This window comes from Mobula birostris, chromosome 10 (genome assembly GCF_030028105.1).
Source record: "Mobula birostris isolate sMobBir1 chromosome 10, sMobBir1.hap1, whole genome shotgun sequence".
NCBI lineage: Eukaryota > Metazoa > Chordata > Chondrichthyes > Myliobatiformes > Myliobatidae > Mobula > Mobula birostris.
In genome coordinates this window covers 44,416,247-44,440,164 of record NC_092379.1, presented here as the reverse complement: position 1 = coordinate 44,440,164, position 23,918 = coordinate 44,416,247, and the positions used below count along the sequence as shown (strand labels likewise).

Sequence of the window (23,918 nt, the reverse complement as noted above, 5' to 3'; positions counted from 1 at the left end):
GAGTGCTCGCTGGGATTCAAACTCATAGGGATGGGCCACAGGCCACATTTACAGTTGAGGTGGCCGTGCAGTTAAATATCGAAGGGAAACAAAGCAAGCCCCAGTCAGTCTGATAAGAAATGCAAGATTATATTTATTTTGGTGTAAGCAACGTTACTAGTTAAGCAAATGAGCTCACAGGAGGGTGATATTGTTACTGTCATAGAGAGGGTTGAATGGCTGAACGATTCACTCAGTGAATGGTGTGGTGGGCGTGGCACCGTAATATTGATTTATTACTGAAATATCGAGGAGGAGGACATTCTGGGACACACCTTACTAATCCACAAGCCTCTACTGGTGAACTTCCAGTAAGATGGCGGTGTGCTGGGGCGCGGCGGGTTCTACGGGGCCAGCCAAACGTGTTACTATCTTTTGTTTATTTCTTTGCGATCTCAAGACCCTGCTGGAAGTTAAGCACTTAAAGAGTGCTGCGGGCCTAACCCATCGGCGTAGAATCTGAAAAAGCTGGACTTGGGGCAGATCGTTCTGCTCCCCGCGTCAGAGAGTCAGCAATGTGGTTGGCGTGCAGACTGGCAGCGAGCAATTGTCTTAGACTCTTTTCTTGTGATTGCAAAACCCTGTTGAGCATTGTTAATGTGTAATGCTGCAAGTCTGGTCTTCTGATTTATTGCGGACTACAGGGGCTGGCAGCAGGGGTGACTGACACCCCTGCAGGGTGAGCGGATGTGGCCTCAAGCCATGGGGCCGCCTGTTTGCAGCCACCAAGGAGAGAGGCATCAAGAGCTGGCACTGGAGGTGGTGTAGCGCAGCGTTTAAGCTAACGTTGGTGCTGTCCCTCTCCCCCAAAGTGTTTGCTTGGCAGAAGGCAGGATGTACGTGTTCAACTACAGACTGCTGCAACATTCATGGACTCAGGGACTTGGACTATATTTGTTGTGTGACTATATTTTACTGCTATATGTGCCACGTGCTGTGTATGACTGTTGGTACTGTGTTTTGTACCTTGACCCTGAAAGAACACTGTTTCGTTTGGGTGTATTCATGGGTATTCATGAATGATAATTAAACTTGAACTTGATGTAAACAGCCAAGAACAGCAAAACATTGGAATATTACCTGCAAGCTGCACACCAACCGGACTTGGAAATATATTGCCATTACTTCTGAAACCCCCTTTTCACTGGGCGTCTCTGGAAATGCAGCCTTTTAGCCCCTCGCAAACAGCCACTGGACTCCGCGGGGAGAAACTTCAGGCTTCGTACATCTAAGGTGTATGTGACTTTGGTCCCGCAAAATCCGTGAGGTTGGGATGTCTCGCCTACCCAAACCCCGGTTTGTGTGAATGCTGTGTGATTTACAGCCCCTGGCAATCGCCTGTCAGCAAAAAATAGCAGATTGTACACTGCATAGAATTATTCAGGAGTATATTTAAGAATGTTAACTTAAGCAAACAGTTATTAAAGGAAAGAAAGAGGAAAAAAACCGAAAAGGGCCCATTCTACTTAAAAAGTCACGTATACAGTGGAGCTCAAATCTTGAACTTCTCTGTAAATCGCGTGCTGGACCCTCCCTCCATCTGCGTGAAAGCACACACCACCCTCCGAAGGTCACTGGAAATCCATCTTGAACAAAGAGGCTTTCCCACGGGATTATTGGTCCTTCCTCGTCGAAGCCATTCATCTGCAGAAAGCACCCTCATCGTCCACCATCTTTTCTCCTGTCTTCTCCCAGCTCCGGCCAAACAAAGACCTCTCTGCCCAGTAATCTCTAGCACCTTCTCCCAATTCTACCATCCTGATTGGATGACACCTCATTCCTGAGCTCAGACCCAAACAGGCTGAAAGCAGAACAGATTGCTCTTACAGAACTGCTAAAATGAAATGCCTACAGCATAGCAGTAAAAATCTGAACCAGGGCATTGACACTGACTGGGTCAGAATCCTGGATCACCCACCCTAACTGCATTGTGGGTGCACCCACACCTCAAGGGCTGCAGCCCACCACAAAGGAATTAAATACCACTTCAACCTGTGATGCCCACACATTCCTTGGAGGAATATGCAAAAAGAGCTTCAAGTAACAGAGTACAGGTAGTCCCTAGGAGTGGTCACATGTGACAGCTCTCCCAGTATTCAGCATGAGGTACAGGAGCAAGGATATCAGAATCAGGTTTAACGTCACCGGCATAATGTCGTGAAATTTGCTGTCTTTGTGGCAGCAGCACAGTGCAACACATGATAACAGAGAAAACTGTGAATTACAGTAAACATATAAAATAATAGTGCGGAAACAGAAATAAAAAGTAGTGAAGTAGAGCATGGGTTCAGTGTCCATTCAGAAATGGCAGAGGGGAAGAGACTGTTCTGGAATCGCTGAGTGTGTGCTTTCAGGCTTCTGTGCCTCCTTCCTGAGGGTAGCAGTGAGAAGAGGGCATGTCCTGGGTGGCAGGGTCCTTCACCATGGATGCCGCCTTTTTGAGGCATCGCTCCTCAAAGATGTCCTGGATACGAAGGAGAAAGGCAAAACACAGTTGTACGAGTTATCAGGTTATAGCAGTACAGAACCTCAACCTCTCTGATATCAGCACGAACGATTTCAAAGGGAATGGCCCAAAGGAGAGGGTATCCAGGAAAACTTCGTGAGAAACAGAGTGAGAGAAGGACAAAGGGTCTCGGCCTGAAACATTGACTGGCCTGCTGCGTTCACCAGCAACTTCTATGTGTGTTGCTTGAATTTCCAGCATTTGCAGAATTCCTGTTGTTTGAGAGAAGGACATGGTTGGAACACTCAAGCAGGGCAAGAAGCCGATGTATTAGGAGTCTTTAGTGGGGTTGGATACGCAATGTTTCCAAGGCCTGATGAAATGTATCCTTGGCTGTTATGGGAAGGAAGGACTGAGCTCCCAAGGTCTCTTTGAGAGTTCAGTGAAACCCTCTCTCACTGCTCCCCCTCCGTGATCCCCCTCCGTGATCTCTGCTTCCTTTCGACGGGAGTCAGTGAAACCTTCTCTCACTCTGTGATATCTGCTCAGCTCTTTACTTCATCCCTCCCCCCTCCTGGTTTCACCCAGCACCTTGTATTTCTTTCTCCACTCACCTTCCATCCCCCCCCAACTTTTAAATCTACTCATCTTTTTTCTCCACTCCTGCCGAAGGGTCTCGGCTGGAAATGTCGACTGTACTCTTTTCCAGCGATGCTGCCTGGCCTGCAGAGTTCCTCCAGCATTTTGTGTGTTCCAAGGATCCTGGTAGTTTAAAATCCTAAATTGTCACAGAACAGGTGCCAGGTAACTGGATCCCAGCAGTACGGTGCCTTTCTTCAACGAAGGCAGCAACTGCTAACTACAGAGCTGTGAATCTAACATCAGTGGTAGAAAGGGTGTTGTAAAAAGTCCCGAGGGACGGGATTCAGCTGCACTTGGGCAGAGCTTCATCAGAAATGGTCAGCGTGCAAGTGGTGATTCTGTCGGCCAGTTTGAGTTTCTTGAGTTACGGGTGTACTCGTGCAGCTGGTGTTGTCTACAGGGACTTCGGTAAATCTTTTGACAAGATCCCCAAACGCGTAAGAGACCGAGGGATCTGACGCAACTTCACAAATTGGGTTCAAAGTTGATATGCTGATCGGCTTTTGTGATTACCCCGTGGTGAACCACAGGAATCTGTGCTGGAACTCTCCTGTAAATGATTTGGATGTGGCTAGAAGTTTAGCAGATGACATAAAAATGTGAGCTTTGTCTTGCGGTGTTAGTGCTAATGATGGTGCTTTGGTTAGTTGGCAAACTAAGCAGAGCAATTGTACCTAGGACATAGAACGTTAAAGCACTGTGTTAAAGTGCTGTGCTGATCTTTTAACCTACTCTGAGATCAATCTAACCGTTCCCTCCTACATAGCCCTCCATTTTTCTATCATCTGTGTGCCTATCTAAGAATTTGTCAAATGCCCCCAATGCATCTGCCTCTACCATCACGCCTGGCAGGGCATTCCACACACCCACCCACTCTGTGTGTGTGAAACAAAAATCTTACCTGTGTACCTTCCTCCAATCATCTCAAAATTATGCCTCTGGTATTGGCCATTTCTGCCTTGGGGAAAAGTCTCTGGCTGTCCACTCTATCCACACCTCTCATCCTCCTTCACTCCAAACAGATAAAGCCCCAACTCACTCAACCTTTCCTCATAAGACGCGCTCTCTAATGCAGGCAGCAGCCTGGCAAGTCTCCCCTGTGTCCCCTCTAGATCTTCTCCATGCTTCCTATGACAAGGCTACCAAAGCTGGACGCCAGTGTGGTCTGACCAGAGTTTTATAGAGCTGCAACATTACCTCGCACTCTTGAACTCTATCCCCCAACTTACTCGACCCTCCCCCCGCCCCCGCATCATCGGGGGAGTCTAAAGCCCCGAGGTTAAAAGTGAGAGAGAAAGATGTTAAAAAGGGATGTAAAGAGCAAGATTTTCACGAGTCGGCATGTGAGTGGGGCTGAAAGACAAATCTCCAGAGGTAGGTACAGTTACGTTGATAGGAAAGGCCGAGGCCCATTCTCCCACCCCTCACCCCATGCGCACTCCCTCGCACACTCTCGCTCTTTCGCCTCACTCACACTCTCTCTCCCCTGTCTAGATTCATCTAGTGTTCACCCCTCTCCCCGAACCTGTTACCACCTCCGTTATTTATCAGAGTCCAACCCTTGTAGCTCTTTGTGTTCCTGCTGTCAGTCCGCAGCTTCACACTGTCCCTACCTTGTCCCATCTCCCTCGCGATGTTATTTCCTCGTTCCCCCTGTCGTCCTCTGCCTGTCACTGTCTCTGCTCCTCCTTCACTCCTCTCCTGCCATCAGTGTACCAGTCACCTCAGACTCCTTTCTCCCCACCATTCCACTGTCCCCCCCCCCCACCCCAGTCCCTGATGCAGGGTTTTGATCCAGTCCACTTTCCTCTCACAGATCTGCATTGAGTTTGTTTGTCGCTCTAGATTCCAGCTTCAGCAGTCACTTGTAATACCCTCTCTGATTAGTGTAACACTCAAACCCTTCCCCCTGTCCCTAGGGCATCTGTAACCCAGGACGTTGTGCTCCCATCCCTCAACCATGTTCCTATACTTACAGGAATAATATAATCCCTGTACTGATCATTGGCCAGCTCACCGGAGTTCTCTGTTAAAACCAGAATATAATATCAATGGTAAGATGCTTGGCATTGTGGAGGATATGAGAGATCTTGGGGTCCGTGTCCATAGGACACTCAAAGCTGTTGCGCAGGTTGACAGTGTTGTTAAGAAGGCGCATGGTGTGTTGGCATTCATCAACCGTGCAAGTGAGTTCAAGAGCTGTGAGGTAAACCATATATATATGTTGTAACTGGGTTACCTGTCTGGACACATCCCTCTGCTGACTGCTCCTGTGGCTCCTCCCATAGACCCCTAAATAAAGGCGATTGTGTCACTGCTCCTCCTCTCAGTCCAAGAGCAGACACTCAGCATGATGGAGATCACATTTTACTGCTAATAAAAGCCTTTCAATATTTACTCTACTTCCAGTCTTTCGGAGTTATTGATAGTGCATCAAAATGTTACAGCTATATAAGACCTCGGTCAGACCCCACTTGGAGTACTGTGTTCAGTTGTGGTCACCTCACAACAGGCAGGATGTGGATACTATATAGAGAGTGCTGAGGAGAGTTACAAGCATGAAGCCTGGATTGGAGGGCGTGTTTTATGAGAATAGGTTGAGTGAACTTGGCCTTTTCTCCTTGGAGCAACGGAGGATGAGAGGTGACCTGAAAGAGGTGTACAAGATAATGAGAGGCGTTGATCACGTGGATAGTTAGAGGCTTTTTCCCAGGGCTGAAATGGCTAGAACGAGAGGGCGTACTTTTAAGGTGCTTGGAAGTAGGTACAAAGGGATGTCGGGGGTAAGTTTTTCACGCAGAGAGTGGTGGGTGCGTGGAATGCACTGCCAGGGGCAGTGGTGGAAGTGGATACAATAGGGCCTTTTAAGAGCCTCTTGGGTGCATGGAGCTTAGAAAAATAGAGGGCTATGCGCTAGGGCAGGGAGCCCAACATTTTTTGCACTGCGGCCCGGTTTAATATTGACAATATTCTTGCGGACCAGCATTTCTTAAAGGGTTTATCTAACGAATTTAATATTAAACAGACAGCGCATATTTTCCTCGCATGAATATAGTGATAAGTCAATTATCGGGGGAGGACAGGTAAGCTTGAAGTAAGTGTTGAACGAACTCCTAGTAGAAGTGGTAGAGCAGGTTCAATATTATCATTTAAAGAAAAACTGGATAGGTATATGGACAGGAAAGGAATGGATGGTTATGGGCTGAGTGCAGGTCGATGTGACTAGGTGAGAGTAGAGTTCAGCACGGACTAGAAGAGCCGAGATAGCCTGTTTCTGTGCTGTAATTGTTATATGGTTCTGCAAGTCACTTATAAATCAATAGCATCATAACATTTTAAGTAACGTTTGGATGTTAAACACACAGCACGTATTTTCCCCGTATGAACATATAAAATCATTGCAACACACCAATATCGCTGATTCAGTGGGAGACCTGGGCTTGTTTCCCTGCAACAAGACGGTCCTATCACAGGCTGATGGGAGACAGCGATACTCAAAGGGGGTTCCTTATGTCCAGTCTATTCAGCAATTTTGTTTTTGTTGCATTCATTGCAGAGATATGTTGGAAATGGAGGCACGGATTTCAGTGCTTTCATGGCTATCTCAGGATATTTAGCCTTGACTTTGATCCAGAATGCTGGCAGAGATGTTATGTCAAACATACTTTTCAGCCCGCCGTCATTTGCAAGCTCAAGCTGATCTTCTTCCCGCGCTGACATGGATGACGTGCGGGTACTGACCTCGCGTGTGTTCAAGCTGAACAGGGCGCGACAGGGAATGAGGAAAGGTGCAGCAACTCCTATCGCCAAAACATGTCGTTTCCTCGCGGCTTGGTACTGGTCCGCAGCCCGGTGGTTGGGGACTGCTGCGCTAGGGAAATTCTAAGCAGTTTCTAGAGTAGGTTACCTGGTCGGCACAACATTGTGGGCCGAAGGGCTTGTAATGTGCTGTGAATTTCTGTGTTCGGAAACATGTGGTTAAACCTCCCAGCCCTCTCGTGCTTTCCCACTTATTTCTGCCTTCTCTGCTTACCGGACCTGCCTGTTCAGTGAGTTTGACATGGAATTCTGAGTTAACACCTGCTACACTAGTACTCTGTGTCGCACCCCTGCTGCCTCACCAGCTTAAACCCTCCCAAAGTGCTCGAGCAAAGATATGGATAAAAGGGACGCACAGAGGCGGTTTCCAATAGCGCAAGAGTCTGGGACCAGAGGGCACAGCCTCAGAATAGAAGGACGTCCCTTTACAGCAGAAGTGAGGAGGAATTTCTTTAGCCAGAGGGTACTGAATCGGTGGAATTCATTGTCACAGACGGCTTTGGAGGCCAAGTCATTGAGTATATTTAAAGTGGAGGTTGATAGATTCTTGATTTGTGAAGGGCGTGAAAGGATACGGGAGGAGGCAGAAGAATGGGGTTGAGAGGAAAAATAAATCAGCCATGATGGAATGGCAGAGGAGACTCATAGAAACAAAGAAAACCTACAGCACAATACAGGCCCTTCGGCCCACAAAGCTGTGCCGAGCATGTCCCTACCTCAGAAATTACTCCGCTTACCTATAGCCCTCTATTTTTCTAAGCTCCATGTATCCATTCAGGTGTCTCTTCAAAAACCCGATCGTTTCCGCCTCCACCGCCGCCTCTGGCAGCCCATCCCACACACTCACCACTCTCTGCATAAAAAAAACTTGCATTGAAACATAGAAAACCACAGCACAATACAGGCCCTTCGGCCCACAAGGTTGTGCCAAACATGTCCCTAACTTAGAAATTACTCGGCTTACCTGTAGCCATCTATTTTTCTAAGCTCCATGTACCTATCCAAAAGTCTCTTAAAAGACTCTATCATATCTGGCTCCACCACCGATGCCGGTAGCCCATTTCACACACTCACCACTCTCTGAGTAAAAAACTTACCCCTGACATTTCCTCTGTACCTACTCCCCAGCACCTTAAACCTGTGTCCTCTTGTGGCAACCATTTCAGACCTGGGAAAAAGGCTCTGACTATCCACACGATCAATGCCTCTCATCATCTTACACACCTGTATCAGGTAACCTCTCATCCTCCATCGTTCCAAGGAGAAAAGGCCGAGTTCACTCAACCCATTCTCATAAGTCATGCTCCCCAATCCAGGCAACATCCTTGTAAATCTCCTCTGCACCCTGTCTATGGCTTCCACATTCTTCTTGTAGTGAGGTGACCACAGTACTACAAGTGGGGTCTGACCAGGGTCCTATATAGCTGCAACATTACCTCTCGGCTTCTAAATTCAGTTCCATGATTGATGAAGGCCAATACACCGTATGCCTTCTTAACCACAGAGTCAACCTGCGCAGCAACTTTGAGCGTCCTATGGACTCGGACCCCAAGATCCCTCTGATCCTCCACACTGCCAAGAGTCTTACCATTAATACTATATTCTGCCATCATATTTGACCTACCAAGATGAACCACTTCACACTTATCTGGGTTGAACTCCATCTGCCACTTCTCAGTCCAGTTTTGCATCCTATCAATGTCCCGCTCTAACGTCTGACAGCCCTCTACACTACCCACAACACCTCCAACCTTTGTGTCTCAGCAAACTTACTAAGCCATCCCTCCACTTCCACTTCCTCATCCAGGTCATTTATAAAAATCACGAAGAGTAAGGGTCCCAGAACAGATACTTGAGGCCAACCTCCATGCAGAATATGACCTGCCTACAACCACTCTTTGCCTTCTGTGGGCAAGCCAGTTCTGGATCCACAAAGCAATGTCCCCTTGGATCCCATGCCTCCTTACTTTCTGAATAAGCCTTGCATGGGGTACCTTATCAAATGCCTTGCTGAAATCCATATACACTACATCTACTGCTCTTCCTTCATCATTGTGTTTAGTCACATGCTCAAAAAATTAAATCAGGCTCGTAAGGCTTGACCTGCCCTTGACAAAGCCATACTGACTATTCCTAATCATGTTATACCTCTGCAAATGTTCATAAATCCTGCCTCTCAGGATCTTCTCCATCAACTTACTGAGGTAGGACTCACTGGTCTATAACTTCCAGGGCTATCTTTACTCCCTTTCTTGAATAAAGGAACAACATCGGCAACCCTCCAATCCTCTAGGACTTCTCCCGTCCCCGTTGATGATGCAAAGATCATCGCCAGAGGCTCAGCAATCTCCCTCGCCTCCCACGGTAGCCTGGGGTACATCTCATCCGGTCCTGGCGACTTATCCAACTTGATGCTTTCCCAAAGCTCCAGCACATCCTCTTTCTTAATATCTACATGTTCAAGCTTGTCAGTCTGCAGCAAGTCATCACGACAATCACTAAGATCCTTTTCCATAGTGAATACGGAAGTAAAATATTCATTAAGTACCTCTGCTATTTCCTCCGGTTCCATACATACTTTCCCACTGTCACACTTGATAGGTCCTGTTCTTTCACATCTTATCCTCTTGCTCTTCACATACTTGTAGAATGCCTTGGGGTTTTCCTTAACCCTGCCTGCCAAGGCCTTCTCATGGCCTCTTCTGGCACTCCTAATTTCCTTCTTAAGCTCCTTCCTATTAGCCTTATAACCTTCTAGATCTTTAACATTGCCTAGCTCTCTGAACCTTTTGTAAGCTTTTCTTTTCTTCTTGACTAGATTTATTACAGCCTTTGTACACCACGGTTCCTGTACCCTACCGTAACGTCCCTGTCTCATCGGAATGTACCCATGCAGAGCTCCACACAAACATCCCCTGAACATTTGCCACATTTCGTCCATACTATCCCCTAAGAGCATCTGTTTCCAGTTTCCTGCCTGATAGCCTCATATTTCCCCTTGCTCCAATTAAACGTTTCCCTAACTTGTCTGCTCCTATCCCTCTCCAATGCTATGATAAAGGAGATAGAATTATGATCACTATCTCCAAAATGCTCTCCCACTGAGAGACCTGACACCTGACCAGGTTCATTTCCCAACACCAGATCAAGTACAGCCTCTTCTCTTGTAGGCTTATCTACATATTGTGTCAAGAAACCTTCCTGAACACACCTAACAAATTCCACCCCATCTTAAACCCCTTGCTCTTGGGATACGCCAATCGATATTTGGGAAATTAAAGCCTCCCATCATGACAACTCTGTTATTATTACACCTTTCCAGGATCTGTTTCCCTATCTGCTCCTCGCTATCCCTGTTACTATTGGGCGGCCTGTGAAAAACACCCAGTAAAGTAATTGACCCCTTTCTGTTCCTAACCTCCACCCAGAGAGACCCCGTAGACAATCCCTCCATGGCGTCCACCTTTCCTGCAGCTGTGACACTATCTCTGATCAACAGTGCCACGCCCCCAACTCTTTTGCCTCCCTCCCTGTCCTTTTTGAAACTTTTAAAACCCAGCAATTGAAGTAACCATTCCTGTCCCTGAGCCATCCAAGTCTCTAATGGCCACCACATCATATCTCCAAGTACTGATCCACGCTCTAAGCTCATCCGCTTTGTTCACAACACTCCTTGCGTTAAAATAGACGTATCTCAAACATTCGGTCTGGGAGCATCCTTTCTCTATCACCTGCCTATCCTCCCTCTCGCACTGTCTACAAGCTTTCTCTATTTGTGAGCCAACCTCCTCTTCCCTAGTCTCTTCAGTTCGGTTGCCACCCGCCAACCATTCTAGTTTAAACTCTCTGTAGCCTTAGCAAACCTCCCTGCCAGGATATTGGTCCCCCTCAGATTGAAGTGCAACCCGTCCTTTTTGTACAGGGCACACCTGGCCCAAGAGAGGTCCCAATGATCCAGAAATCTGAATCCCTGCCCCCTGCTCCAATCCCTCAGCCACGCACTTATCCTCCACCTCATTTACCCCTGACATCTCCTCTGTACCCAGTCCCAAGCACCTTAAAACTATGCCCTCTCGTTCTAGCCATTTCAGCCCTGGGAAAAAGCCTCTGACTATCCACACAATCAATGCCTCTCATTATCTTGTTCACCTCTATCAGGTCACCTCTCATCCTCCGTCGCTGCAAAGAGAAAAGGCCAAGTTCACTCACCCTATTCTCATAAAGCATGCTCCCCAATCCAGGCAACATCCTTGTAAATCTCCTCCACACCCTTTCTATGGCTTCCAAGTCATTCCTGTAGTGAGGCGACCAGAACTGAGCACAGTACTCCAGGTGGGGTCTGACCAGGGTCCTATGTAACATTACCTCTCGGCTCTTAAACTCAATCCCACGATTGATGAAGGCCAATGCACCGTATGCCTCCTTAACCGCAGAGTCAACCTGCGTAGCAGCTTTGAGTGTCCTATGCACTCAGACCCCAAGATTCCTCTGATCCTCCACAGTGCCAAGAGTCTGAGCACTAATGCTATATTCTGCCATCATATTTGACTCGATAGCCGAATTCCACTCTTGCGTCTTATAATCCTGGTTCTCTCTTGGCTCGGGTCACCTTGCCATGGAAGAGATCCCAGTGATGCTGTCTGCTCTGCACCCACACTTTGTACCTTTCAGCCGTCCTGCCTTCCTGTTTCTAAACTCGCTCGTACATGGCAGAAGGGGTAGTCCAGCGATTACAATATACCAGCACTTCTTCTTTACAACTTATCTGTTGATCTGTAAATCTCTGTTGCAGGACCTCATCTCTCTCCTTGCGGATGATCATTGGTGCCAGTGTGGACTATGCCTTTTTATCATGGGGCAAAATACATTCTGAGCGTCGCACAAATCAGATCGATGATCTTTTCTTCAGTCTTGCTTCGTGAAGGTCGGGGCTGTGAATGAACGTTTGCATTTTCTGCTGGTTTTTTTTAGGTGTTGTCTGAAGCCTGTGGCCAAGAAATCACAGCAAAGCACATGCTGCCGACGGTTCTCCAGATGGCAGGCGATCAGGTGGCAAACATTCGCTTCAACGTGGCTAAAACATTGCAGAAAATAGGACCGGTTTTAGATGCCAGGTAAGTATTTGAGTTGGGGCTTATAACCCGGCCTGTGGAGAATGTTTCACCTCCAGTTTGGAATGGAAATTGAGACGCCACTGTGGTGGCGTTTAGTGATGGAGTCGCACCGTCTTTTGTACCCACAGGTCCAATCCAGCCAAGACCACCGTCTCTGCTGGTCCCACCTCAGCACCTTCACCCAAGGATCAGTTTTAATCTGTAACCATCTTAAAACTGAGGGAATTACAATTATGGCTGAAAATTTGATCATCTGCCCGGCTCATTTCCTCGTAAGCTGTGTTACATCGCCATGCCAACTTGGAGTGTCTGCATACTGTCTGGTGTTACCCCACTAGACACAGTTATCAATTTTGACCCATTGAAGCCTCTGGCGCTCAGGAAGTTCCATTCAGTACAGGGGAAGTTGAAATCAGCCACTCAGTGACCCTATTTTTAAGTCTTTCCGTGACTGGGGTTGAGGGGGATAATGAATTGGCTGTGATGGAATAGCAGAGTAGACTCGATGGGCTGAATGGCCTGATTTTGCTCCTGTGTGGCATGGTCGTATCTGCCTGTATATCTGTTCCCCAGCTCCCAGTGGCCTTTTGGGAGCCTAACACAGTAATTAAACCATTTTGTTCGTGTGTCATGCAATATATGTCGTCTGCATGGACTTCAGTGAGACCTTTGACAGAATCCTGCACGGGAGGCTGGTCCTTATTGTTAAAACTTCTGGCAAGCTGGCAACGTGGGTTAAAAGTTGGCTGAGGATGGTGGAGGGTGTTTCAAGCAAAGCTTGGGTTCTGGATATAGTCAGTTGTACTGTATAGAAGCATGCCCTCTTGTCCATTGCATCTATACTGACAATCACTCCTTGCTATAGTAAACCCACTCAGCCACACTAACTCCACATCCCTCTGTCTTGCTCACTGAACCTGTAGAACAGGCCCATTGGCCCACAATGTTGTGCCAAACTAATTCTTCCTTTTCAGTCCGTACGAAGGGTCTGGGCCCGAAACGTCACCTGTTTATTCATTTCCATAGGTGCTACCCGACCTGCTGAGGTCCTCCAGCATTTTGTGTGTGTTGCTCTGGGTTTCCAACACCTGCAGACTTTATAAATAAAGCAGCGTCTAATTGAACCGTGTCCTTTTGCACGCACGTGGCTGATATCCTCCATTCTCCGCACGTTCATTTGCCTGTCTAACAGTGTCTTAGATACTTCAATGCGCACAGAAAACGCTGGAGGAACTCAGCAGATCAGGCAGCGTCCATGGAAATGAATAACCAGTCGACGTTTCAGACCGTGACCCTTCTGTGGATCCTAAACACTTGTTTCATACCTGCATCCAGTTCCACCAGACCTGTCGGTGTGTTCCAGGTACTCAAATCCTCAGCACATCTTTGAGCTGTTCTCTTCTGGCTCTTACATCTCAACTGTGAGCCGTCTGTCTTTGCCTCAGAATTTTGTAAACTTCTATCAGCTCGTCCCTCCCTCAGACTCCGTCACTCTGGAGAAAGCAACCTCTCCGGTAACATCTGCAGTACCAGCCAGCATGTCTTCTGTACCTTTTTCAGACCCTTTAAACGGGAGACCAGAGCTGAATTCAGTACTTCAAATGTGACCGAACCAGAGGTTTCTCACAGGCAACGTCCTGTAAACACCTTCTGCACCTTCTCTAAAATCTCCACCCCTTTAAAGGGGAGGCCAGAGCTGAATTCAGTACTCCAAATGTGACGTAAGCAGAGGTTTATCACAGGGAATGTGGTCGCACAACCAGGACTTGTGATCTGCACCGGCTGCACACATGACCGTCCACCATCTGCTCCCACGGCATCGCGTGACCCTGATCAGGTGGGGGGTCTTAAGCAGGTGTTGCACCTTGCCCAAGGGTGACCTGCAGGGCGGCGGAGGGAAGGAGCGCCCTACACCTCCTTTGGTAGCGACGTATCTCCACCCCGCCAACCCGTCCGGTGAACGATTTTTGTGAAGTTGTGCATTTGTGATTTGATTGGAATTTGTGTGGAAAGCAATAACAGATGGATTGCATTAAAAGGAAGTTTATGCATTCAGTGCCCCCTGTCTTCAACGGCATAAAAATGCGGCATCCAAATTATTCTCCTTTTGCATCCACAAACCCAAATGAGCTCAGCTGCAGTTTCTGACCATAGTCTGCTAGTTGAGCTCTGACCCGAATCTGGACAGTAAACGATCAGTTGTGGTAGTGGGAGCCTGCGTGAGAGGCAGAAAGAGGAGATTTTAATCTGGGTAATATCCAGTACCGCTTTGGATTTAAGTGAATGTGCTGCTGTCTTGTTTTGAAGGTCACAGGTACTAAAAATTGCTTTTAAATCACAGCACTTTACAGAACAAGTTCAAACCAATACTGGAGAAATTGGGTCAGGACCAAGATATGGACGTAAAGTACTTTGCGCAGGAAGCCATGACTGGTAAGTTGTGGCTTTGCACCCAGCTCGGTACGAGCATAAGCATTCTCCCTTCAAGCAGTTGTGGCCTGCATTGTCCTAGAGTCTGTCACTGGGTCTCTGAAGATGAGCACAAGACAAGATGGGTGTCTGCTGGGTTCCTGCTGTGGAGGCACTGATGGTAGAAAAGGCTCTTTAAGCTAAAGATGTGTGCTTTGTAATCTGCACGTGTAACGAGTGAGGGTCGGGGAAAAACATGCAGTCCTCAGCACGTTCATTAAAGGGGATAAAACACAAATTATGGATTCAAAACTCTGAACCAGCAAGAGGGTTATTCGAGCTGCTGGAACAATGCTGTGATATTTGGAACTGTTTCCAGTTAAAGGGATTTACTAATTGTTCAGAATTATAAACCTTGTTATAGAGCCAAGCATGAAGTTCTCAGTTCTGACTCTTACTTGCCTCCCTGTTTCTGTAAGCTGAATATATTAAGAACCAATCCAGAGTTTTGAGTACAATCCTCAGTAAAGAGTTCTGTGTTTATATTAGGTGATTTTTAGGGTTTAGGAACGGGTGTTAAAATCTAGTGCCAGACATCCCACCCTACAAAACCTCATTTCAGGGAGGTAGCAGTACGATATGGAGAGCAAGCTGTTGCCCCATGTAGCAAGCTCCCCGTCTGCACGCACCCAAAGGAATGGCAGATTGAGTTTGGTACCAGGAGCACCACAGGAGTTGTCAGTCAGCGTAGGACTGCCTTAGGGACTCCAGCTCCGGGTTTACTCCCGAAGCCTTCCCTGTGAGTGGGTACAGCCGCAAGGCAGCAGAGGTTTGAGATCCGAATTTTCCTTCTCCTAGATGAGCTGACGAGTCCCATCTGCCCGAATAGGTCTTGAAGCAACAGGAATTAAGAGTTGGCAATTGTATGAATTCACTTGCAATATTTTAGAAATGACATACTCCATCGCTAGAATTCCCACAAGTTGTCGTCATAGCTTACAGATAGATGCGTGTTCTGATTATCTTCAGAAACGTTCCCATTTTGTCTCCTTTTAATATCTAATCTGTATGTTTTCCTTCCTATCTAGTGCTTGCCTTATCGTAGAAAGGAGTGAAGAAATGGCTGTCCAGACTTCCAACGAGATCTGCCACTGACATCTTTGAAAACCTTCTTCACTCTCTCTCTGTACCGTATAGGAAAAAGGCAAGTTATGTCACATCCGGAGTTTCTCCAGTTGGCGGACGATTTCCCTCCACGCCTCTCTGACGGAGTGGGGAACCGCGTACGAGGCAAGTTACAGCAGTGGTTTGCCATTGCCTTCTGCCGGGTGAGTTTCCAAAGAGATCACCAGCTCGTAACCCAGCATGGATGGAAAGCGTGCAGGGGAGCCAGCTGGATTCAAACTCGGGGTGACGCCACTACAGCATCAGCCGGGTCAGCCTACTGTATGATATGGGGACTACTTTATGTAGTAGTAACACATCGTTGCATGCGCTATTAGGCGCACATTGATACGTATGTGTGTGTTCTGCATCGTTTTCTACTGGTAAAGAACCATGAAACTTCGCTCCTGTCTCCAGCATTTTTATTAATAGCATTGTTGTGTAGCCAGGCCACATACACAGCACTCTTTAAAGAATTACCCCTGGAAATGTAAACGTCTCGTACGTAGTGTCACTGGATTTTAGCTGCCTTGTAGATTCTAGTTCTGCAGTCTTTCTGCTGTCTCAATTTAGCTTGAGATATCAAGCTGTCTACTCCCCCTATTTATTTTCATTGACTGTAGTGTACCCAGTGGCATTGTGTATCCGATGGGTTTAACTGTTAAGAAGGATGTGAGGTTATTAGCTTTGCTGCTCTGTCGACAGTCACTTGTATCCAGTATGCCTCCTCCTCCTTTCCCAAAACACCCTCGCTTGTATTCCCAGCATCCAGTGGCAAATGCTCGAATTAAAACTGAAGATGTTGTCCAATCTGAAACTGTTCTCGGATGGGGTGGCAGAGGAGGGGCCCACGTTGGATGGGCCTTGGCTTGGGGAAGTGGTCCACATTAATGGGTCCTGACCCAGATGTAGGAGAGGGTTTCGCATTTGATGGGGCTTGGTGGAGGGGTGGGTTCCACATTGATGGGTCCTAAGGTGGGGCCTCATGTGTCTGCACTCATTGTCCCCACGTTGCTGAATGATGTGTTATAAGTTTTGACCTACCTTAATTTCCCTTTTAATCATTTTTAACATTAAAAGAAAGAGTGCCCGTTAGACAGTTATTGAAATGATTTTCAATGCCGACCTCATTATTCCAGTGACTTGAACAGCAGTGCCAGTGGATGCTGTGATTACCTGATGGTTTGGTTAGGCAGCCATTGCTTCTGTACGTATTAGTTAAAGTAGATTTTTCAATAGCTAAGCTTCTCTTCCCGACCAGAATTACACAATATTGTATCATTCCAGTGGTCTAGTCACATTTGGGATGCCATTTCAATATTGCAAATCACGTAATTTAATCTCTGTTAGCTTTTTGAATGATTTTAGAGATTGTGTTAGGCACGTTTAACCTGTTACCAGTGGACGTCTTTCTCCTAATTTGTATATTACATCATTCTTTTGACTGCTTTAATTAATAAAGTGGATTAAGGTAAACGCTGCTTCGTGTTGCACACCAGAGAGGTGCAGGATTTACCGCCTTGCGACTTTTGCGTAGCAGAAACTCGTAAAAAGCATGTCATGTGTTTCGTTTCCTTTTAATTTTTTCCCTCTGTTACATTTCTTTTTGAGGTAGCTTTCTGTGCTGTTCACTGGGTTTAGACCAAAGTCTTGCACACAAATCAGAATTAGTCACTGAAGATTTAGTCAACGTGGAGAGACAAGTACAGCAGGGGAACAGGCCCTTCACCTCTTCTCTCTGGCGTCTTCTCTCTTCATCTCTTCCTAACAAAAGCCCCAAGCCCAACCTTAGTGTCCCTCACCAGAGAAACCTCCCCTTAATCATAAGACCATAAGATGGAGGAGTAGAAGTAGGCCCATCAGCCCATCGAGTCTGCTCTGCCATCCAATTCTTCCAGTCATCCCCATTCCCCTTTCCTCTTCATGATGCCCTGGCTAATCAAGAACCTATCTATCTCTGCCTTAAATACACCCAATGATTTGGCCTCCACAGCCACCTGTGGCAACAAATTCCACAAATTTACCACCATCTGACTAAAGAAATTTCTCCGCATCTCTCTTCTAAATGGATGTCCTTCAATCTTGAAGTCGTGCCCTCTTGTCCTAGACTCCCCGAACATGGGAAATAACTTTATCATATCTCATCTGTTCAGGCCTTTTAACATTTGGAATGTTTCTATGAGATCCCCCTCCCCTCATTCTCCTGAACTGCAGGGAATACAGCCCAAGTGCTGCCAGACATTCCTCATACGGTAACCCTTTCATTCCTGGAATCATTCTCGTGACTCTTTGCTGAACCCTCTCCAATGTCAGTATATTCTTTCTGAAATAATGAGCCCAAAGCTGCACACAATACTCCAAGTGTGGTCACATGAGTGCCTTATAGAGCCCCAACATCACATCCCTGCTCTTTTATTCTATACCTCCAGAAATGAATACCAACATTGCATTCGTCGCGTTCACCACCAACTCAACCTGGAGGTTGACCTTTAGGCTATCCTGCACAAGGACCCCCAAGTTCCTTTGCATCTCTGCATTTTGAATTATCTCCCCATCTAAATAATAGTCTGCCTGTTTATTTCTTCCACCCAAGTGCATGGCCATACACTTTCCAACATTGTATTTCACTTGCCACTTCTTTGCCCATTCCCCTGAACTATCTAAGTCTCTCTGCAGGCTCTCTGTTTCCTTCACCTATCTTGGTATTATCGGCAAACTTAGCCACAAATCCATTAATCCCATAGTCCAAATTATTGACGTACATTGTAAAAAGCAGCAGTCCCAACACCGACCCGTGGAACTCCACTGGTAAGTGGCAGCCAGAATAGGATCCCTTTATTCCCACTCTGTTTTATGCCGTTCAGCCAATGCTCCACCCATGCTAGTAACGTCCCTGTAATTCCATGGGTGCTTATTTTGCTAAGCAGCCGCTTGTGGGCACTTTGTCAGAGGCCTTTTGAAAATCCAAATACACCATGTCTACTGCATCTCCTTTGTCTACCCTGCTTGCAATCTCCTCAAAAATTTGCAGTAGATTTGTCAGGCAGGATTTTCCTTTCAGGAAGCCATGCTGGCTCTGGCCTATCTTGTCATGTGCCTCCAGGTGCTCCGTAATTTCATCCCTAACAACCGATTTCAACAATTTCCGAACCACTGATGTCAGGCTAGCAGGTCTGTAGCTTCCTTTCTGCTGCTCCGACCCTTCTTAAATAGCAGAGTAACATTTGCAACTTTCCAGTCATCCAGTACAATGCCGGAATCTATCGATTCTTGAAAGATCATTGCTAATACCTCCGCAATCTCTCCAGCTACTTCCTTCAGAACCCAAGGGTGCATTCCATCAGGTCCAGGAGATTTATCCACCCTCAGGCCATTAAGTTTCCTGAACACCTTCTCAGTCGTAATTTTCACTGCACATACTTCACTTCCCTGACACACTTGAGTGTCCGGTATACAGCAGATGTCTTCCACTGGATTCTAATTCTCTAGATGTTCCCACACTCTGAGACTCCCACCTTGCATTGTTATCTCTGCACCTCCTTCCAAAAAATGTCAAACCACCTGCCCAATGTCCTGTTTAGTGAGTAACAATTTTTAATCGCCCAAAACACTGCTGCCTTGTTCTAACATGCACCAAGACCTTTCATCCATCTCTTCTGTCCTCACCAAACAACCCAAACACCTGGTTAAACAACATTTCAATCTTGAGTCTCGTGCTTCCAATCCCGTCTCCTGTTTCTGCAACTTCTCCCACTCCTACAATTCACCCCAGCCCCAGTCTCTGCACCTCCAATTCCAGCATCTTGTTCAACCATGACTTTAAGCACTCTGCTATTGATGACTGTGCCTTTAGCTGTCTGTGTCTCAAGCTCTGGAATCCCTTCCCAAAACCTTTCTGCCTCTCTCCCCACCTCTGTGATGCTCCTATGAAACTTCCCATCGACCAAACTCTGGTCACTTGTTCTAAAATCTCCTTTCATGGCCTGGTCTCAAATTGTATTTGATGCTGCTGCTACGAGAGTCTCAGGACCTTTTGCTGTGTAGCTGTCAGTTCCAGTTCCGTCATAATTCACCTTTAGGCTCATAGGCCACTACAGCACAGAATCAGGTCCTTTGTCCTGTCCAGTCCATCCCAAACTATTATTCCGCTTAGTCCCAGCTGCCTGCACCTGAACCTTGCCCTCCGTACCCCTCCTATCCATGTACTTATCCAAATTTCTCTCAAACGTTGAAATCAAACCCTTATCCACCACTTCCTTTGGCAGCTGATTCCACATTTGCACCACCCTCTGATTTAAGGTTCACCCTTAAGTATTTCACCTTTAACCTATGACCTCTAGTTCTCGTCTCACCCTGCCAGCATAGGAAAAGCCTGCTTGCATTTATCCTATCTACATCCCTCATAATTTTAGATACCTCTATAAAATCTCCCCTCATTCCCCTACACACCAGGGAATAAAGTCCTAACCTATTCAACCTTTCCCTATAGCTCAGTTCCTCAAGTCCTGGCAACGTCCTTGTAAATTTTCTGTGCGCTCTTTCAATCTTACTGATATCCTTACTTTCAGTAGGTAAACAGAACTGCACACAATACTCCAAATTTGACCTTACCTTTGTGAAAGATTGTTTCTTTACATTATAAACACCAATTGTGTTTTTATCAAACGTATCTGAAAATGACTTCAGGCATATTACTATCTTTACCTGCTTTTTATTAATTATTTTGGTCAGTTTCCTCTTTTGTGTTCCCAAGTCAGGTGGGTGTCACTTAAATGTTCCTTAGGCCAAATGAAAGGAGTTGAGGGCAATTTATACTTCTGCATTGAATTAATGGCACAGGTACGGCGTAGCCGCGTACCCTACGCTGTAGCCTGACGTACACCTCCCCAATAATGTAACCACGCGTTGCGGTCACGCAGACAGCAACAACTGATTGGTTGGCTTGATAGCATCGCATTTCCTCCTATGCATTTCTGGTTGCTTCTTGTCTCTCAGTGGCCGGAGAAGCACAGAAAATTCACCCTCCTTCTGCCTCAATCCATTCAATGCTCGTACACACCATCTCCTCCCACGTCTTCCCTCCTTTCTACGTTGCAGTAACTTCAATAAAAGTAACTCTTGTTCAACATTTATTAGCTCCAACTGCAACATGATGCGCTCAGTTTCAGTCGCCACTGCTTGAAGTACACGAAGAAACTCAACACAGTGGCATAGAAACCCCATCGCCAACTAGCGTTTTGGCGGTGAATTGCAGAGCGACGCGGACACACCAGTGCAGAAGTATAAATGCTCACAAGGGCATAGACCACTTGCGTAGGCTACGGCATCGGCTACAGGTTAGAGCCGACGCAGAAGCATAAATCAGCCTTAACGGTGGGGCGGGTGGAGAAGGGACGAGGGGAGGCCAAGTCAGTCAGATGTGGCAACTATTCACCTGTCTCTGCTGAGTGCACAGATTGTTCTTGTTGTCGTGGAAATGTCTTTCCACAGTACTATTTAGTACTATATGGGAGTTGAATTCCAAAACAGTCCAATTGGCTCAACTAATCTGTCTCAATGTTTTGCCCCCCACCCCATACAAGAAAATAGTACTGATCATATTTACCCAATCAGCTCCTATCTGTCTTTAGACTTGTTTCCATCATGCACCTGTCCAGTCTTTCTGCTGCAACTGTGAACTGTGAAAACAAATTCCACGGCTTCTCCAATATCTCCGGTCTTTTGTTTGAAGTTTCTTGCATTTACTGCTGTATTCATGGGCCTTTGCAGTGGATCCCATGACTACTACTGGTCCGTCTTTGCAACATTTGAGAAAACACTGTCATTGCAGCACACTGGGTTCCCTTTGTCCTTACCTACCAGCCCACGAGCCTCTGTATCCAGCACATTACTCTCCAAAACTTCTGCCATCTACAGCAGGATCCTACCACTAAACACATCTTCTCCCTCCCCCCACCCCCAACTCTCACTTTCTGCTTGTCCACTCATCCCTCCCCACTGATCTCCCTCCTCCACTTATCCCTGTGAACTGCCCCTAGACCACCTCTCTCACCACAATTTAGACCCTTAAACAGTCCTTCCGTGTGAGGCGATAGTTCACCAGCAGGTCTGCCTGGGTCACCTGCTGTAACTTGGTGCAGCCTCCTCTACATTGGTGAGATTCGGCGTAGATTGGGGTATCAAATATTTGAGCACCTTCACTCTATCTGCCACAAAAGGCAGGGTCTCCCAATGGCTATCCATTTCAATTCAACTTCCTATTCCCATTTTGGCAGGTTGGTTGTCTCCTCTACTGCTCTAAGAGGCCACACTCAGATTGGTGGAGCAACATCTCATATTCGATCTGGGTAGCCTCCAGCCTAATGGCACAAACACAGAGTTCTCCAACTTCCAGTAATCTTTCCCCACTCCCTCCTTCTCTCTGTTTCCAGCCCTCATGCTGACTCCTCTCTTACCCTTCTCTTCACTTCCTCTGGTTCCCCCCTCCTCCTTCCCTTTCTTCCATGGTCTCTATCAGATACCCTGTTCTCCAGCCCTTTACCTCTTCCACCTATCACCTCCCAGCCTCTCACACCCCCCTCCCCCTTCCCCTGGTCTCGCCTATCACCTTCCAGCTTGTACTCCTTCCTGTCCCCGCACCACTTTATTCCAGCTTCTGTCCCCTTCCTTTCCAGTCTGTCCTGATGAGGGGTCTGTTCATTCCTCTCCAGAGATGGTGCTTCACCTGCCGAGCTCCTGTGTTAGTGTGACCTGTGCTGTTCCAACAAGAAAGATTCCAGTTTCAAGGTCACTCAAGTTAAGAGCAGTGGGGTAATCAGGTTGTTCTCACTGAATCCTGGTCTTCATTGGTGTGTTTTCTTGCAGGGAGTGCTGTTGGAGAGAAGTGGAAACACACTAAATAAGGAGAAGTATGTGACCCAGCATGGAGCAGTGTGCAGGGGAGCCGGCTGGATTCGAACTGGGGACCTTTCGTCCCCAAGTCCGACTCTGATGCCACTACACCACCAGTCGGGTCACTGGACTATAGATGGGGAAATGCAAGCAGACTTTTTCCACTGAGGTTGGGTGGGACTACAACCAGAGGTCATGGGTTAAGGGTGAAAGGTGAAAAGCTTAAAGGGGAACATGAAGGGAAACTCAGAGGGTCATGAGAGTGTGGAATGAGCTGCAAATGCAAGTGGTGCATGCAGACATACCACCCTGCAAAAACTCATTTCAGGGAGGTAGCACCATCAATTTGCGAGAGACTCCTGGAACTTCCGGGAGAGGTGGGATAGCTGCATAGAGTAGCTCCTTAGCAGCTAGCCGGCTAGTTTAAATAACGTTAGTAATGTTAATAAATGAATGACACCTGTTAAACTCACCTCAACATGTCTATTACAGTCTTAACCCCCCCATGGGCAATAGAAAGGTCACTGTTACAAGCAGTGCAGCGAGCAACACTGTCATTATTTTGACCCCTGTTAGGCAGGGGTACTCTTTAGTGTAGTCTGGGGTGAAGTACGTTTTATATTTTCTTTTTGCTTTTTGTGGAACACTCTGCCATCCATCTATGCTCTGTCCCTGAGCCCCCTCTCCCCTCCCGCCTCCTCCCTCCACCCTCTCCCCTCCCCCTCTCTCCCCCCTCCCCCATCTGTGTGTGTGTCTCTCTCTGTGTGTGTCTCTGTGTGTGTGTGTGTGTGTCTGTGTGTGTGTGTGTGTGTGTGTGTGTGTGTGTGTGTGTGTGTGTGAAAAAAATCCATTTCCAGGATATTGTACATAATTTGCAGCCATCAGGGAGCCACTGTCAATCTGCGGGTGACTCCTGGAACTTCCGGGAGAGGCGGGATGTCTGTGCATGTGAGCTCAATTTCAACATTTAAGAGTAGTTGGGATGGGTACCTGGATGGCAGTGGTGTGGAGGGCTATGAACCCAGTGCAGGTTGATGGGAGTAGGCAGCTTAAATGGCTTTCTATGAAGTAGATCAGCCTGGGGCCTGTTCCTGTGTTGTATGACCTATGGAAGGCTATCTTAAGTATGAAAAAACAGTTCCAAGGGAAGCCAGAGACAGAATCGGATGCACCTTAGCTTTGGCAGAGTTTGCATGCTATTACTTCCTACAAGGTGAAACCTAACATCATAAATGGCTGAATTAAGATGAATGCCTTTTATGTACACTTCGAAAGGCAGAATAAAATTATACATGTGTAATTCCGTGCAGCATCTTATATCTGTCTCAGAGGCCGACATCTGAACAGCTTTCCAGAGGGTGAACCCTGACAAAGCTTCAGGCCCAATGGTGCAC

The 23,918-nt window shown here is 47.0% G+C and overlaps 1 protein-coding gene across 1 annotated transcript in view; it reads left to right on the top strand.

Annotated features, from left to right (window-relative positions):
* The window catches only part of LOC140203646 (uncharacterized), a 49,739-nt gene extending 34,157 nt beyond the window's left edge, over positions 1–15,582 (top strand). The window contains exons 14-16 of the mRNA XM_072269695.1: positions 11,918–12,060; positions 14,402–14,493; positions 15,558–15,582. Coding sequence (XP_072125796.1) covers positions 11,918–12,060; positions 14,402–14,493; positions 15,558–15,574 — 252 coding nt within the window. The 3' untranslated portion in view covers positions 15,575–15,582. The remainder of the gene's footprint in view (positions 1–11,917; positions 12,061–14,401; positions 14,494–15,557) is intronic.
* Positions 15,583–23,918: the final 8,336 nt, after the last annotated feature.